Here is a 16,257-nt window from a genome sequence, read left to right as displayed (position 1 = left end):
GAGAAAATAAATAGTATCATACCCTTAAATATCTCAACTGGGCATTAGTCGACAGACATCATCCATCAGTCCGACCTTTAAAAGTTACATTCTTGGGACCTCTGGCCAAATCTCCCAATAACAAATAGTACTACCTAAACTTGAAAGCAAAACAAAGTTGAATGTGCCCAAAGCAGACATCACTTTAAATAGTGCCGAAGATCTATGTTCATACATTTCCAGTGCCAACAAAACACCATTCCATGAAGAACATGTCATCGACGCATAAGCCATTTAATTTACTCCTATTTTAAACCACCTTGACTCGGGGATTGGCCATCTGAGAAGACAAGTCAAAGTAAATAAATCAAAGGAATGGAAGGAAAAACCTCCGACCAAGAAACACCACCTCATGGAAGAGAAAAGTGAAAACAACTTCTAGAATATGGAAGAAAAAAATCCGAGTTATCGAATTAAACAGTTTAAAATCCCCCACTTACACATCATACTCAAGCTACATATTTAGAAATTTAAAAATTTTCCTCCATAATTGAAAACTAAGGGAAACTTTACAAGGGCTGAAGGGTAATATTTTTACATATTAAATATGTCCAGGCATCAACAAAAGCGCAAGAATGACATTCTACCCTGCATTAAAATACAGGGAGATCGATGCAATTTACCCTCCAGAACAAATACAAAGATAAAACATACGAAAGAAGAAAACATATCGGTTTGGCAAAAAAAAAAACATGAATTCAAATCCATTTTAAAGATGCACAAAAATATATGTAGATAAAACAAATAATGCCAGCAAAATACTTACCTATTTACTTTATCAGGGCTAGTCTCATCAACGAACAATTTCAGATTCAAATGAGCAGCACTTGATTCTCTTACCACAACCACCTCTATAGACTTCCCAACATTTTCCCATATTACATCACAGAACTGATACCCACAACAGCGAAAGATCAAACCAGCAACCGGAGAATAGTGAAGTGGCGTAATTGGAGGGAAATAAATTAAAAGTACTGAATGAAAAAATACAAGGTTCATACTGAATAAGCAAAACAGTTATTGGCAATCACAAGGGACAGAGCGGCCACTCAAGCACTTCATGGGGCCCACAATCATCTACCTTGACAACTTATTAGTTATTACCATGCAATATGACAGTATGACAGTAGTGTGCCCATGCAATACCTAAAGCGTAATTGAAATCTATGCCACGAGGACATGGACAAAATCCCCTGAAAGTGATCAACCTAAAAATTTCACTGAAAGTCATGCTACACTAGCCTGACCCGATTTTCCTCTTGATAACCACAGTGGGTAAGTTGAATGGGGCAACCAGAGTGGTCACTCTTGATGCCCAAGATCACAGGGAGGTGGAGGATGAGGAACCAAACACCCTAGGGAGCTGAGAGAGAGGCAGGCCCAAGCGGGGAAGAGAGAGGAGAGAGCTCTTCTTGAGAAGCGTGTGATAATATTGTAATGAGTGCTGAAGTCACCACCTCCATAAATAGGTAATGGTTGGGATGCGTGGCGTTCTTCCTTTGGCTTGTATATGAGTTGCTACTCAGTAATGTGGATAGAGCTGCCCCTTCTACTCTAAGAGTGGTCTAGTCAAGGTCCCACCGGTGGGGAACAAGTCACAACAGGATTATTTGCGACTTACGTATTTTAAAGATTAATATGAAATTTCCATTTTATTTATGGCTTCATTAGGATCTTTAGATTTGTTTTGTTTTGTTGCCTTTTACGATTTGGATCCTAGTTTCCTATGTTAATTAGGGTTTCTATTCTAGCCTATAAATAAAGAGATTTGGCATTGCATTTGGACGAGTTTTTAAATCAAATTGTGACTTAAGGCTATGGCCTTGTGTTAGGACTGTGACATATATGCTACCTCCCTTCCCCCTTGTCACCCCTCCACGTTCGCCATCACCCGCAAGTGGTACCAAGAAGACCTGATGAATTTATCCCTAGCCTCCAAGCCACAATCCCTCCATGTGATCGTGATAGATTGTTGCGTCGTCCCTAGGCCTTGCGGCCTGCTTAGGGGTCTTCTCGAGAGATCAATGAACTGATTGGTTCTTGCTTGAGGGAGGAGAAGTGTGATTCATTCTAGGTAAAATCCCCAGTAGATGGGAATTGGGAGGGACTCCCTTGGGGATCCCATGAGTAGGAAAGGTTCCCTTTGGATGGAGACCACTGAGAACAGGACGGCACCAATGAGTAGGAAGGGTTTCCTCAAGGCGGTGTCCATGTAGTTGGGAGAGATCATAATTGAAGGTGAGCTGACTAATTCGCACCTGTGTGCCCGGGTTTGCACAAAGTAAATGGTTGCATCTGCACCCACCACTGTACAACATCTTTTACACGTCTTTTGGAAATCATGCTTAAGGCTATCTGAATTAGTAAAATTCAGGATTTTTCATTGTTTAGGACCTCTGTGAGTTACTGACAGCTTTTCTGGAGATAAAGAGAGACGGAGGGAGGGGGAGAGAGAGTCTTAAATTTCTCTAACAGCAATGTTCAATTCTAAGGGTACAAAAGGTCTTCTTAAACAATGTTATTCCACCTCTTTGCTGGTATTATTCCCTTTTCGTGGAATCAGCTATTTCCAAAAAGGCTGTCACTGATCTGATATTATATACCCCCACCAAGACCATTGTGATCTTGCCGTTTTCCATACATTACTGGTAATTTTATACTCGTTACCCCTATTGTTATTATGACAACTAGTCCTGCTACTATCACAAAATAATGTTACTGGTTAACAAATGTTACAGTTACTACAATTAAAATCAATATTGCTATAGCTATTACTGTGTTATGACTTTTACAGTTCCTAATCCTAATCCGTAGGCGACATGGACATAATGTTAAAATATCATTTGCCGTTTTTTCCCTTCAAGTCAATAGATTATAAAGCATCAAACTCAAAACTAATTAGCAATGAGTATACTAGTATTGGAGGAGACAATTAATCGATTTCGGAAAAGCTCTAACCAACCATTAATAAATATTCTGAACCTAATCTGTTAGGATGACATTTATATCTGCTAGTGGCTGATGGCAATGATAATGTCAACAATAGTGAGGACAAAGATAGTCATGCTGATATTTCATACTCCAAAAGAATTGTAAGAGCAATGCATGCAAGAGAAAAAGGAAAACAAAAATAAGACATTTCCATCTTGAAGCTCTGAACAACAATGAAAAAGATGATGTACCTCCAAAAAACCTTGAACAGACTTTTTCTCGCATTGAACAATAACATCACCCCGGAGTATACCAGCTTGTTTAGCAGGGGATCCTTTTATAACCTAGTCAATAGTTTTGAAAGTTAGGCAGCGCAGTAAGAACTATTAAGGAAATATCAATTAACAAGTACATTAGATGCATGGGTACATCCATCCACGCAACAAACTAGACACACTCTACAATTTATATTACAAATACTCCCTCAGTCTCAAATTGCTGGTCCTCCATTCCATTTCCGGATGTTCCAAAATGCATGTCTCTTTTGAAAAGTCAAAGAATAATGTCTGCTTTTTTAAAGCAATTCCAAATAAAAAACTTTTACAACAATATTTCAAAGTGAAAAAGGAACGGAGGCAGTATTATGCGACGAAGAGAGTACTAATTTAGACATTTTTCATAGCTGTCAATCAAACACTTCAAAACCATGAAGGAAGTAAAAAATTAGTTTAACACAAAGGCAACAAAGCAAGCAATTAGCTGGAAGTACAAGGGGAAATATCACATTAAAGTATTAAACTGATGAATAATTGCTACTTTTTATTTCGTGCTTAGCATTCTGCAAGAGAAGTACATAGTGTTGAACAACATATCAAAAGTTGATATGGCCCAAAATAATAGCTTCTGCAGCAACTCTGACACCAATAACCTCAATATTCCATTTCAAAAAAATAACCTCAATATTAAAGATGTGCAGTGAAATTTAATATATTTTTCTTAATGCCATTGAACATCCAAAACTTAGAATTTGTCCCCCAAGAATCAGCACCCATCTAAACCCAGGTCACAGAGAACATACCTCTTCAACAAGTACACCTTTGGAGATATTGAACCTTGAGAAAACTTTTTCCACCTTGCCTATGCGTGCTGCATAAAGATTAGTCAATTCCATGCCAGACCAAGGTCGACAGCATTGCCTGTGCCATGATACAAACCATTGGACACTCAAAGACATCATCATAAAAGTTTCAGTAAATCATTTGTAAGGCAGCTAGTTCAGAGGAGACCCTTCTATGGTACAATTTCTCCTTCTAAATTTTAAGGAGAGTACAAGGGAGGGAGAGGACAAATAATTGAGGACATCTAGCAACATATAGTAAGCAAAGGTACAGATGTGCTGGTAAAGTTTATTTGATTGATATGAAACATACCGATTTTCTTGAAATCGCTTCAAGCATTTGGAAACTATGTTGATTGGCATAAAAGGGGTACAGTCAACATCAAAAAAATTGACCCCAATTACTTCTCCATGACGATTGATAAGGGGTCCTCCGACACCACTCTAGTAAAAAATAATCGTTAGTTGAGATTTTGCCATAAATACATACTTCGTCCCATATTCCATACTCTCCCTCCAGGATGACCCCAAATATATGTCATTTATGGAAAGTCAAAGCAAAAAACTTCTAATTATTTTCCCAGCTTTAACACTTATTAATGGTAATGTACACATTTCAAAGTGGGAAAATAGGAGTCATATTGAGAATCAATGCTTTGAATTTGAATTTGGGAGCATTAATTGAATGTCTGCATGTCCCCTCGTAAATTTGGATTCCCATAAAGGACCAAAAATATGAGACGGATGGGGATATAATCTAACTCAAATAAACCAACATCACAAGGACAGATTGCACCTCACCATGCATGATCTACTATCATATAACTCTTGCCTAAATGTAGACTATGAAATTATACAAGTCGTAGGACTTGGGGCGGGTTTTGAAGGTAAATACCAGCCCGAATACTAACTGGGCAAGAATGAAATACCAATCCGTCCCAAACCTTATTGAACTATTACCAACTCCATTCCAACAGGAGCAAGGAGTGGGGCAGGTTTCCATCTACTCCTAAATGCAGAGCACGCCAAGAAAATTTAAAAGACAAAAAGGCATATCATCATTTAACACAAACCAAACTTGAACTCCAATATAGATATGAGAGAGAGGGAAATGAGAGTGTAAAATTTTTACTTCTAAAATACGGCAGTTCGCCCTGAAAAGCTCTCTACAATCAAACCTGCAACAATCAACACTAAAGCAAGAAAAGGGAGCAAGTGTAAGTAATCATCAAGGCACTACAGGCACCGTGATCAACAGAAAATAATGCAATATAGAGTTAATGGACACCGTATACAATTTTTGCAAAGTTAAGAACTTTTTACAACTCTATGTTTTGATTTTGGCAAACTGTAGATGCACTAAGATATGTCTTAACATTCGTTAAGTTGAGTAAAAAAACTGTAACATATACCGCAAGTCTACATTCTGTACCTGAATTTGCCAAGAGCAGCCCATAGTTCATGGGTTTCACCACGCATTAAGTTGAGTAAGAAAATTGTAACATATAACAGAAGTCTACATTCTGTACCTAAATTTGCCAAGAGCAGCCCATAGTTCATGGGTTACACCACAATGGCGGCCAAGGGCTACAACCATGTCTCCAGGACAAATTTTAAACGAATCCGAATGACGATGAAGCTGAAATGATCGGGAAGCCTCCTCATCCTGGATCTCACTGGGATCTATGGAAATAGAATCATCCAAAGGTCTAAGACGGGCAGTAGGCAATGCTACATCAGATGTGATAGAGAGAGCAGCAATGTTGAAATGTAAATCATGAGCGGATAGGTGACCCTTAAATGATTTACCATCCGCTAGATAAACATTAACCTACAATAATAGAGAGGCAATATTTTTAGCTCATTGAAAAACATTAACCAATATTGTATGGTATCCAGTACTTCTATAACATGAATAACAACCTCAATGTCATCTTGTAGAGCATTTGATTCAGTAGATGACCTAAGGAGAGTAGCAGAAGTTAAAATCGTACTAGTGTACGTCCCATTTACATCTTCACATCCTATAATGGTCCCAGAACCCACGAACATCGTCTCCCCACCTGGACCTGGATGGTGACATAATTATAAGTATTGTGTGTGTATGTTCACATGCGAGAATGCCTATAAAAGTGGTGTTGCCATATTATCGATTAGTAGTGTTCACAAAATAAGCAAAGTCCGGATGACAAATCATATCAGTACATCTGCATACGAGAAGGACAACATATAGAACAATCAAGCAAATCATAATACTAATGTGGTATATTGATATACCTACCTGCATGATATGATTCTAGGCTGACAACAGCAGCAGCCGCTTCCACAATAGCTCCTTTGAATTCGGTAGGAATATCTAAGACCATGTTTAGCATATACATATGGGTCACACTTCTCCCCGAAAGTATGTCGCATAGTTGTGTATTCAGAAATCACAAAACGATAAAAGTTTCTTTTTTTTTTTACCTACCCTTAGATTCAGGGTGTCTCGCTTTCATTGGGCCCATATGGACTTCCTCCTCCTTTTGTATCCATTGACGACCAGCAAGCCTCCTCTTTTTGGGCGCCATATTGTAGTGAAGCTTTAGACAAGCAGCAAGCGTCATCTTTTTGGGCGCCATATTGTAGTGAAGGTTTAGGAATTGATTCTCAGTGAACCCACAAATAAATAACCAATTGATTCCCCTGCCAACCCTTCTTCTTCAATGAAAACAATCTGAAATCTACAGAACAATCAAAGAAAGAAAGCAAACCGGCTTTAACAGCAAAAGAAAGAACCTAGTCAGCAGCTAAACTAAAAATAAACATGTAAATACTTCCAAATCGTCGAGCAAGCTCAGGTAAATATTTCAATTATTTCAGCAATTTGAGTTATAGGAACTCAAAAAACGGATGGGAATGATGGAACTCAGAAAAACGTACCCCAGAAACTCCTTCTGCAGCTGGGATTCGATGGTGGACGAGTTTGGTGGTTTGAGGAGCCGTAATCTGGTCAGGGATTTGAGAGCTAAAACGGTGAAGAAAGGGGGGGCCAAACAACAGTTATATAGCGGATAAAAAAAAAAAAAACAACAGTTTTATATTAAGCTGATTTTGGAGAGAGATAGAGAGAGAGATATTTTGTTAGAACTATGGCTTATATGTTATTGGAGAATGCGGGAGGCGTTGTACGGTAGGAATACAGACTAAATACATATTAGGATTAGAATAGAGTCAATATAAATGCTCTATGTTTTAAACCCTAATTCATACTGTGATAATAAAGAATAGCAGCCGCTCTCGCTCCCGTGGACGTACCCGGTTTTGAGGAACCACGTATATCTCTGTGTTGATTCTTTACTGTTTATACTCGTAAATCGTGTGCGTGTGTGTGTCGATCCTAACAAGTGGTATCAAAGCTACAGGCTGTTTTAGATCACACAGAAGAACGATGTCATCGAGTTCGTCTGTTTCGAAGTTCGATGGAACTTCGAATTTCGGATTGTGGCAACAGCGGGTAAAGGATCTGTTGGTGCAGCAGGGTTTGTACAAGGGATTGAAGGCGAAGCCAGAAGCCATGTCTAACAACGATTGGGAAGAACTCCAGATGAAGGCGGTGAGTACGATTCGTCTGTGTCTTGTAGACGAAGTTATGTATCACGTGTTGGGTGATGAATCGCCGGCTGGGGTCTGGACTAAACTGGAGAGCAGGTATATGTCGAAATCGTTGACGAACAAACTGTTTCTAAACCAGAAACTGTTTGGGTTGAAGATGGCCGAGGGTGCTGATCTGATTCAGCATATCAACACGTTCAATCAGGTTGTGAGAAACCTGCAACGGATTGACGTAAAGTTTGAGGAGGAAGACCAAGAGCTGATGTTACTGTGTTCACTACCGATTTCTCTCAAAACCCTAGTTACAACTTTTTTCTGGGGAAAAGAAACCCTAGAACTGGAGGAAGTCACTGCAGCCCTTCTGGTGTATAATCGACGCAAACAACAAACAGAATCGTTGCAGGGTGAAAGTTTGGTGGTACGGGGTACGGGGATCGTGGTAGGAAGAATGGGGGGTAAATCAATTTCGGGGTGTGAGAGGTCTCAGTCAAAAAATAAGTCCGAGGGCACGTTTGAGTTCAAGTGTTATAGGTGTCATGAACCGGGGCACATGAAGAAAGACTGTCCGCAAAAGAGTAAGGGAACTGACTGGAAGAAGAAGGGAAAGGTAGGGGAGAGGAAACATTGTGGAGCAGGAGTCAGATGATGGTGATATGCTTTCGGTCTCAGCAAGCTCAGATCACATGGCAGCGTCGTGGATTATGGATTCAGCATGTTCTTTTCACATATCTCCTATCAAGGAATGGTTCAACACATACAGGTCAGTGGATTGTGGTAATGTTCTTATGGGTAACGATGCATCGTGTAAAGTCATAGGAATAGTCACAATTAAAATTAGAATGTATGATGGTGTTGTGAGGACTTTGGGAGATTTTAGACATGTTCCAGAATTGAGAAAGAATTTAATTTTGTTGGGAACCTTAAACTCCAATGGTTGTGGGTATAAAACAGAGAGTGGAGTCATGAAGGTAACGAAGGGTGCTATGGTAATGATGAAGGCTTGTAAAGTTCCTGGTAATATTTACAAGTTGGTAGAGAGTACAGTTGTAGGTGGAGCTGCTGCCACTACAACAGACGATACTGATGATACTATGCTTTGGCATACACGGTTGGGACATATGGGAGAGCATGGGATGTTAGAGCTGCATAAGAGAAATCTGCTGAAAGGGGTTAAATTGTGTAAATTGGATTTCTGCAAGTTTCGTGTTCTGGAAAAACAATGTAAGGTGCAGTTTAGGAATGCAACTCACAGAACGAAGGGAATTCTTGACTACGTTCATTCAGATGTTTTGGGGCCAGTGAGGGTAGCTTCGAAAGGAAGATCTCTGTATTTCTTGACCTTTATTGATGATTTTTCAAGGAAAGTTTGGGTATACTTCATAAAGCACAAGTCTGAAGTCTTTGCTAAGTTCAGAGTGTGGAAAGCTGAAGTGGAAAACCAGATAGGAAAAAAGATTAAGTGCGCAACATGGGATTCAGCGACACTTTACAGTTCGGAAGACACCACAGCAAAATGGGGTGGCAGAAAGAATGAACAGAACCATTGCAGAAAGGGCACGGTGTTTGAGATTGAATGCGGGACTTCCGAAGGTTTTTTGGGCAGAAGCAGTGAGTATGGCATGCTTTGTTATAAACAGGTCACCGAGTGCTGCTTTGGATGGGAAGGTAGCTGAGGAGATGTGGACAGAAAAAGAGGTTGACTACTCAGGGTTGAGAATTTTTGGGTGTCCGGCCTATGTTCATGTTCCCAATGATGAGAGGTCAAAGCTTGATGCGAAGTCTAGACAGTGTATCTTTCTTGGTTATGAGAAAGGGGTCAAAGGGTACAAGCTTTGGGATTCAGAAATAAAGAAGGTGATGATCAGTAGGGATGTGGTATTTAATAAGGACTCTATGATCAAGGCACATCAGAGGGTTCAAAATTCTGAGTCAGAAGAAGTGAACAGCAAACAGCAGGGCGTACAGATTGAGTTGGAGAGTTTTGATATATGTGATACTCAGCCAGATGAACAGCTTGATCAACAGCAGCAACAGCAGGAGCAGCAACAAAGCTTGGCTGCTGGGAGAACCAAGCACACTATCAAGCCACCAGTGAGGTATGGGTTTGATGACTTGGTTTCTTATGCATTGACTACTACTAGTGGGGATCCATCTACTTTTTAGGATGCTATTACGAGTTTTGAAAGGGACCAATGGATAGAAGCCATTGTAGAAGAAATGGAGTCTTTGCATAAGAATAAGACTTGGGAGTTGAAAGAACTGCTCAAGGAAAAAAAGCCAGTGGGTTGTAAATGGGTATACAAGCGGAAAGAGGCAGCAATAGAAAAGGAGAGGGAAAAGTTCAAGGCTCGATTAGTGGCAAAGAGGTATTCACAGAGAAAGGTGATTGATTTTGATGAGGTCTTTTCTCCAGTGGTGAGACATACGTCAATCAGGATTATCTTGGCATTGGTGGCTAGCTATGATCTGGAGTTAAAGCAGGTGGATGTGAAAACGGCATTCCTCCATTGTGATTTGGAGGAAGTCATATACATGGAACTGCCTGAGGTGTTCAAGCAGCTAGAGACTAAGCATCTTATCTGTAAGTTGAAGAAGTCCCTTTATGGGCTGAAACAGTCTACAAGACAATGGTACAAGAGGTTTGACTCTTTCATGATACGGATTGGGTACAGATGCTGTGAGTATGATTGTTGCGTTTATGTTAAGAGTCTTGATGATGGTTCCTATATTTTCTTATTTTTTTATGTGGATGATATGCTGATTGCTGCAAAGAGTATGGTTGAGGTAAACAGGTTGAAGTCTTTATTGGGTAAAGAGTTTGACATGAAGGATTTAGGAGCGGCTAGGAAGATACTTGGGATGGAGATTCGCAGAGATAGGTCAGCTGGTAAGTTGTGGTTATCTCAAAAGAATTATGTGGTGAAGTATTGGAGAGGTTTAATATGAATAATGCCAAACCGATTAGCACTCCATTGGCAAGTCATTTCAGATTATCTTCAGCTCAGTGTCCGGTGTCAGATGAAGAAATTGAGGATATGTCAAGGGTGCCTTATGCAAGTGCAGTGGGTTGCTTAATGTATGCAATAGTTTGTACGAGGTCTGATTTGGCACATGCAGTTAGCACAGTCAGTAAGTACATGGCCAAACCAAGCAGAGAGCATTGGAAAGCAGTCAAGTAGATGTTCAGATACTTGAAAGGTACTTCAGATTGCGGGATTATGTTTGGTAGGCAACGGGGTCAAATTTCAGTTGTTGGGTATGTGGATGCGGATTATGCTGGGGGTTTGGATGACAGAATGTCTACAATTGGTTATGTATTTACACTTGAGGGTGAGCCTATTTGTTGGAGATCCATGGTACAACCACTGGTGGCTTTATCCACCACTGAGTCTGAGTATATGGCGGTGATTGAGGCAGCCAAGGAAGCATTGTGGTTGAAAGGGTTTGTTAAGGAGCTTGGCATAGATCAAGGTGGAGTTCAGTTGCATTGTGACAGTCAGAGTGCTATTTATTTGGCAAAGCATCAGGTGTATCATGCTCGAACCAAGCATATCGACGTGAGGTTTCACAAAGTGAGAGAGTTGATTGATGCAGGAGATTTGATACTGGAAAAAGTGCATACTTTTGAGAATGCAGCTAATATGTCGACAAAGACAGTTACTACAGACAAGTTCGAGCATTGCTTGGACTTGGTTAATGTCTCCCGGTGCTAGGAAAAGGGAGGCATCCCCCCAACTTACTGGATAGTGATGGTTATCTTCTGAAGGGGCGAGAGTGAATTCGTCAAGGTGGAGATTGTTAGAACTATGGCTCTATGTTATTGGGGAGTGCGGGGGGCGTTGCACGATAGGGTTCGTACAGGGGTATTTTTGGGATATAGACCAAATACCAGATTAGGGTTAGAATAGAGTCAATATAAATACTCTATGTTGTAAATCCTAATTCATACTGTGATAATAAAGAACAGCAGCCGCTCTAGCTCCCGTGGACGTACCCATTTTTGGAAAACCACGTATATCTATGTGTTGATTCTTTACTGTTTATACTTGTAAATCGTGTGCGTGTGTGTCGATCCTAACAGATTTTGAGAAGTGTAAGTTTCAATCGAGGTAGATGAACAAAATATCGCCAATTCACAAACATGACAAAAATAAAAAAACATAACACCTAAAAAGCCATACTGATCTCTAGAAACAGAAAAGATATAACAACCAGAGCAAGTGCAACACGACGCATTTTGAAGCCACACGAGGCCGAACAACACGATACCAACTGAAACAATCCTTTTTGTGGCTGAGACTTGATCAAAAACCAAACACGACAGCTAGAAAAAATGCACATGATCAAAAACCAAAAACGACAGCGAGAAAAAATGCACATGAACCCCAGGAAAAAAAATAATAAAGAAAAATCTAAACCCTCAAAATCTGATACCTAAGCGTCGGCGTCCATAGAGAGACGAGTAGATGGTGGATCTTGTTGCCAGAGGGTTTTACTCCAACGGAGCATAGGAGCACGCCGACCTCCAGGACGGTGAGGCTTCCATTGGCGCCAGAAAGAGTGTTCCAGATCGCTTATTCCGAGAGGAGAAAATGAGGGTGGGTAAAAAGCAAGAATTGAGAAAATTGGTTTTGTTGGTGGGTCGGCGACAGAGTTTTGTAAAGGGATAATGGAAAGTCAGTATTGTGGGGATTCCTGTGTTGATCTCGAAATTTTGGGAATGAATTCCCAGTTTAGAGCAATGTTATTTATCTGTATAAATACATTATTAGGGGTATAATGGGTAATAATGCAAATTCAAGATGGGAACATAATTGTTTAAATTCACATAGATGTGCACCTAAATAAAATCTACTATATAGAATGCCTATTTAATTTCTTCTAAAATAAAGTCAGGCTGTTTTTTTGCCAAACCCACCCTTTAGTGTTTTTTTTAAATTATTTATAAATGCACAAAACTTTATTACTCTCAAACCAATAATCAAAGTACAAGGGATAAAATCCGCTTACAAGAGCAACTATACAATCAGCCAAACATGGCAGCTCTAAACAAAAGAACACATTGTAAACCTATACAGATTGCATAATGCTATGAGAGTAGTTCATATCTCACAAATATTCCTATTTTGAGAGGATTGTTTTACATTCCTTCTACAGCTAAGGAAAGCATGAATTTCATTGACAATATTTGTTGCCACCTGTGTATGTCCTTTCATCGTTGCACAAAAAATTCGAGAGCTTCTTTCTTGCTAAATACCATGAACTGTAGCTATCAATGTACACTTCAAACTAATAAATTTGAAACTATCCCCAGATACATTGCCCTGGAACCATTCAAGAACATCTCCCATATTAGGAATGTCAGCCACTGTTTTTTGAAACCAAATGTTGCCAAACACTTGTAGAGTATGAACAATCAAAGAACAAGTGATGTGTGATTCCTCTTCATCCTGGCAGAGGCAACAAAGGTCATCCACAACCGTACTTCAGTTCCTCAATCTGTCCTTAGTACTTAGTCTGTGAAAAGCTACCAACCATAAAATAAAAGACCATTCAGGGACATTACGACTATCCCATATAACCTTGAATTTAGGCTAAATAGGGTATTTCTCCCGAATAGCTTCCCAAGCAAATTTAGTAGTGAAAAAATCACCAGGGTGAGGCAACCAATGTATTGAATTTTCCACCTCAGGGCGTGAAACCAAACTCTGAGGAGTTTGAGAGATAATGTTTTGAATAAAGGGGTTTCTCAATCTGGGCCATTTCCAAGCTCCATTGTCAACTATTGAAGCCACCTTAGCCCTTAAAGATCTGCCCACATTATGCAACACTCTATCCCCAAATCTGGCATACAAGGGGCTAAGAGGGTGCCAATTATCCCACATAAGAAGGTTCTCTCTCATCACCAATTTGATATTTAATGAGGGATTGACCTAGCCTTCTAAGACCAAGCAGTTTTCTCATAGTCCAAGAGGTATCACAAGGAACCTTCATAGCTCAAAGGCTCTGATCTTTAATGATGTATGTGTGTACCTATTTGATTCATAAAGTGTCTGTCATCATACAAAGAGCCCAAAGATGTTTAAGCATGGCAGCCGTATACCAATCTTTGATCCTCCTGAAACCTAGCCCACCTTCTCCCTTAGGACAACTCGTATGGCCTGTTAGATATGTAGTTTTGAAAGTTCATTAGTGTGTTCATATTTGGCTGGAGTCTATCTGATTGTCTGGGTATTTGTTGTCTTTTATCTTTGGCTAGCACTTTATCTTTTTTGAGACTGCTGATTCTAGCCTTATAGGTATGAATATACAGCAGATTGCGAGTGCTGTTGTTTGCATCAGGCTACGTCTGGGTCGGGGTGAAAGATATCGACTGCCTTGTGTTTTCTCGTTTACAATAGTTAGATGATTAATTTAGCTTTGTCCAAATTTTTTTAATGAACTCCGTTATGTAAGTACCGTTGAGCAATTATTAATATAATTTTCTCAATTTTGTCCAAAAAGAAAAAAACGGACTACAATCCCACTGACTTTTTAATCTGTTACCTAGCTTTTTTAATGCAACGCTATTTTGGTTTCTTTAAGGGTTTGTTTGATTAGAAAGAAAATTGTGCTGAAAAATAAAAGTAAAGTAAAAGAAAGTGAAGAGAAATTTTAATTTCTTACATGTGTTTGGCTAAAATGAAAAGATTTGTAAGAATCTTGCAAGAAAAAAATGGATTTACTAACTTACCCTTAACATACATTATGAATCATTACAGAAAAGGAAAAATTATGGACATAATGAGAAGTTTCATAAAGTGTGACAACTTTCATAAGAAAATATTTTTTTTTTCGTATTTTCAGCAAGAAAGTAGAAGCTATGTACCCATGCTTTAATAAGTTGTACAAGAAAATCCATTTTCTTGTATTTTCATGCTAATCAAACACCATAAAAATGTGATTATTTTCTCTTTATTGCATTTCTATCACATTCACTCTATTCAAACGGAACCTAAGAAAAAAAAGCAAAGAAAATCTAGATGATCTGAACCAAATCAAATCCGATCTGAAAATCTGGATGATCTGATGAGTTAATGTGCCGAGTCCGCATATATCCAGCCCCATCCGAGTATTTCTATTTTCCCTGAATAACACAAAGTCACGAAGCCCTTGCGCGTCTATTCTAATTTCAATGCTCTTTCTCAAAATTGGCTGGCTGAATTGAATTCATGAATCAATTTAGATTGTTTTTGGGTTTGAAATTTTAAATGGGAGGAAGTTCAAGCTCGGCAATCGAAAATTGGATTCTGGTGATTTTTTTTCTCCCAATTAATCCGTTCCGAGATGGATCAAATGCCTAATTTGCAACAACGGCTCCAAAATTTTAAGTTTAGGTGTGACTAAATTATATATATATATATATATATATATATATATATATATATATATGTATACACACACATTTATACAAAAGCTTTATATTAAATGAATATTTTTTTATGATTAAAAATGTGTTATGCTTAATTATTTTATTTTGTTGAGTTTTATTATCTGTATATTCACAAATTTAAGTGATATTATTTTTTAACTTTAAATATTCATGAACAATTCAATTCTACCAATATAAAAAATATATGAAAAAAGTCAAATTGTATGTAAAAAAAATACTAAAATTTAGTACATTTTTCGAGTCTAGGGTTCACTTGCACTCATGGTGCCGCCTCCCTTGGTCGCACTTCTTTCTTCCCTCGCGAGTTAGCGTTGCGTAATGGGTTGTTTTACAGTTTTGAACAAGGTTCTGAATACCGTACCGGCAAGAGTAACTGTTTTCTTACTGGTACGGTACGGTACCGGTATTGTTTCGAATTTAGCGCAATTACCAATAAATAGTTATAAATTCATTATTTTTCTCATGACATCCAATTCATCATAAAATAAATTTTTTTCATAACAGTCATTATATAACTCTCATCTAGTAAATCCAAAAAAAAAAAAAGAGAGGATGAACACTCCCATAATTATCAAAATTTGAGAATTAAAATTTTATTTCCGTAAATAATTTTGGGCACAGTGGCACACAAAAATACAATAGAAAAAAAGAAAAAAAAAAGAAGAAAAAACCTTTCTCAATTAACCACTTTTGCCTTTTTTTGAAGAAGGCCCATTTCAAAAGTAAGGGGTAATTAAGTACTTTTGGTTTTAGGGCTTCACACGTTTATAACCCTTCTTCCTCCTTCCAATTGCTGCTGCTGCCCCGACTTCCAATTCCAGTGCTGCGTTCACCTTTCTCCGGCTCTCACAGTCATGGCAAACAGGTAGGACTTAGGAGTATAAGGCGCTCTCCCTGGTTGTCATCTGGACCAGTTTAGCAAAATACCGCCTGAAATTTCTGGTACCACCATCTCGCCCGGTATTGTCCGGAATCGCCGGTGCCGACCGGTATTGAGGCCGGGACGGTATTGTATAGTTGGAGTACCGTTGTCTCTCTAAGCCGGTACATACCGGCCGATACGGAACGGTATTCACGACCTTCGATTTTGAGTTATTTCTTCTGCTGCTGAACGTGTTTTTCTCGCCCTGAGGAATCACCTCAA

At 38.9% G+C, this 16,257-nt stretch overlaps 1 protein-coding gene across 3 annotated transcripts; it reads right to left on the bottom strand.

Moving 5' to 3' along the window:
- Positions 1–12,325, bottom strand: LOC131301946 (putative protease Do-like 14). 3 transcript variants are annotated; one of them, XM_058328480.1, is made up of 12 exons: positions 12,116–12,325; positions 7,010–7,075; positions 6,558–6,810; positions 6,369–6,443; positions 6,011–6,156; positions 5,617–5,918; positions 5,220–5,280; positions 4,401–4,531; positions 4,049–4,166; positions 3,222–3,314; positions 806–930; positions 1–319 (listed from the first exon to the last, which is right to left on the bottom strand). In XM_058328480.1, the coding sequence occupies exons 3-12, from the start codon at positions 6,706–6,708 to the stop codon at positions 274–276; spliced, it is 1,248 nt and encodes a 415-aa protein (XP_058184463.1). In that variant the 5' UTR covers positions 6,709–6,810; positions 7,010–7,075; positions 12,116–12,325; the 3' UTR covers positions 1–273. The 3 variants fall into 3 exon arrangements, with proteins under 3 accessions (XP_058184463.1, XP_058184461.1, XP_058184471.1); XM_058328478.1 differs by lacking the exon at positions 7,010–7,075 and having other exon boundaries at positions 12,116–12,304; XM_058328488.1 differs by lacking the exon at positions 12,116–12,325 and having other exon boundaries at positions 6,558–6,803; positions 7,010–7,088.
- Positions 12,326–16,257: the final 3,932 nt, after the last annotated feature.

Source organism: Rhododendron vialii, chromosome 1a, assembly GCF_030253575.1.
Source record: "Rhododendron vialii isolate Sample 1 chromosome 1a, ASM3025357v1".
NCBI classification, from domain to species: Eukaryota; Viridiplantae; Streptophyta; class Magnoliopsida; order Ericales; family Ericaceae; genus Rhododendron; species Rhododendron vialii.
The sequence above is the reverse complement of the archived record's forward strand: the minus strand, read 5'-3'. Positions and strand labels throughout refer to the sequence as shown.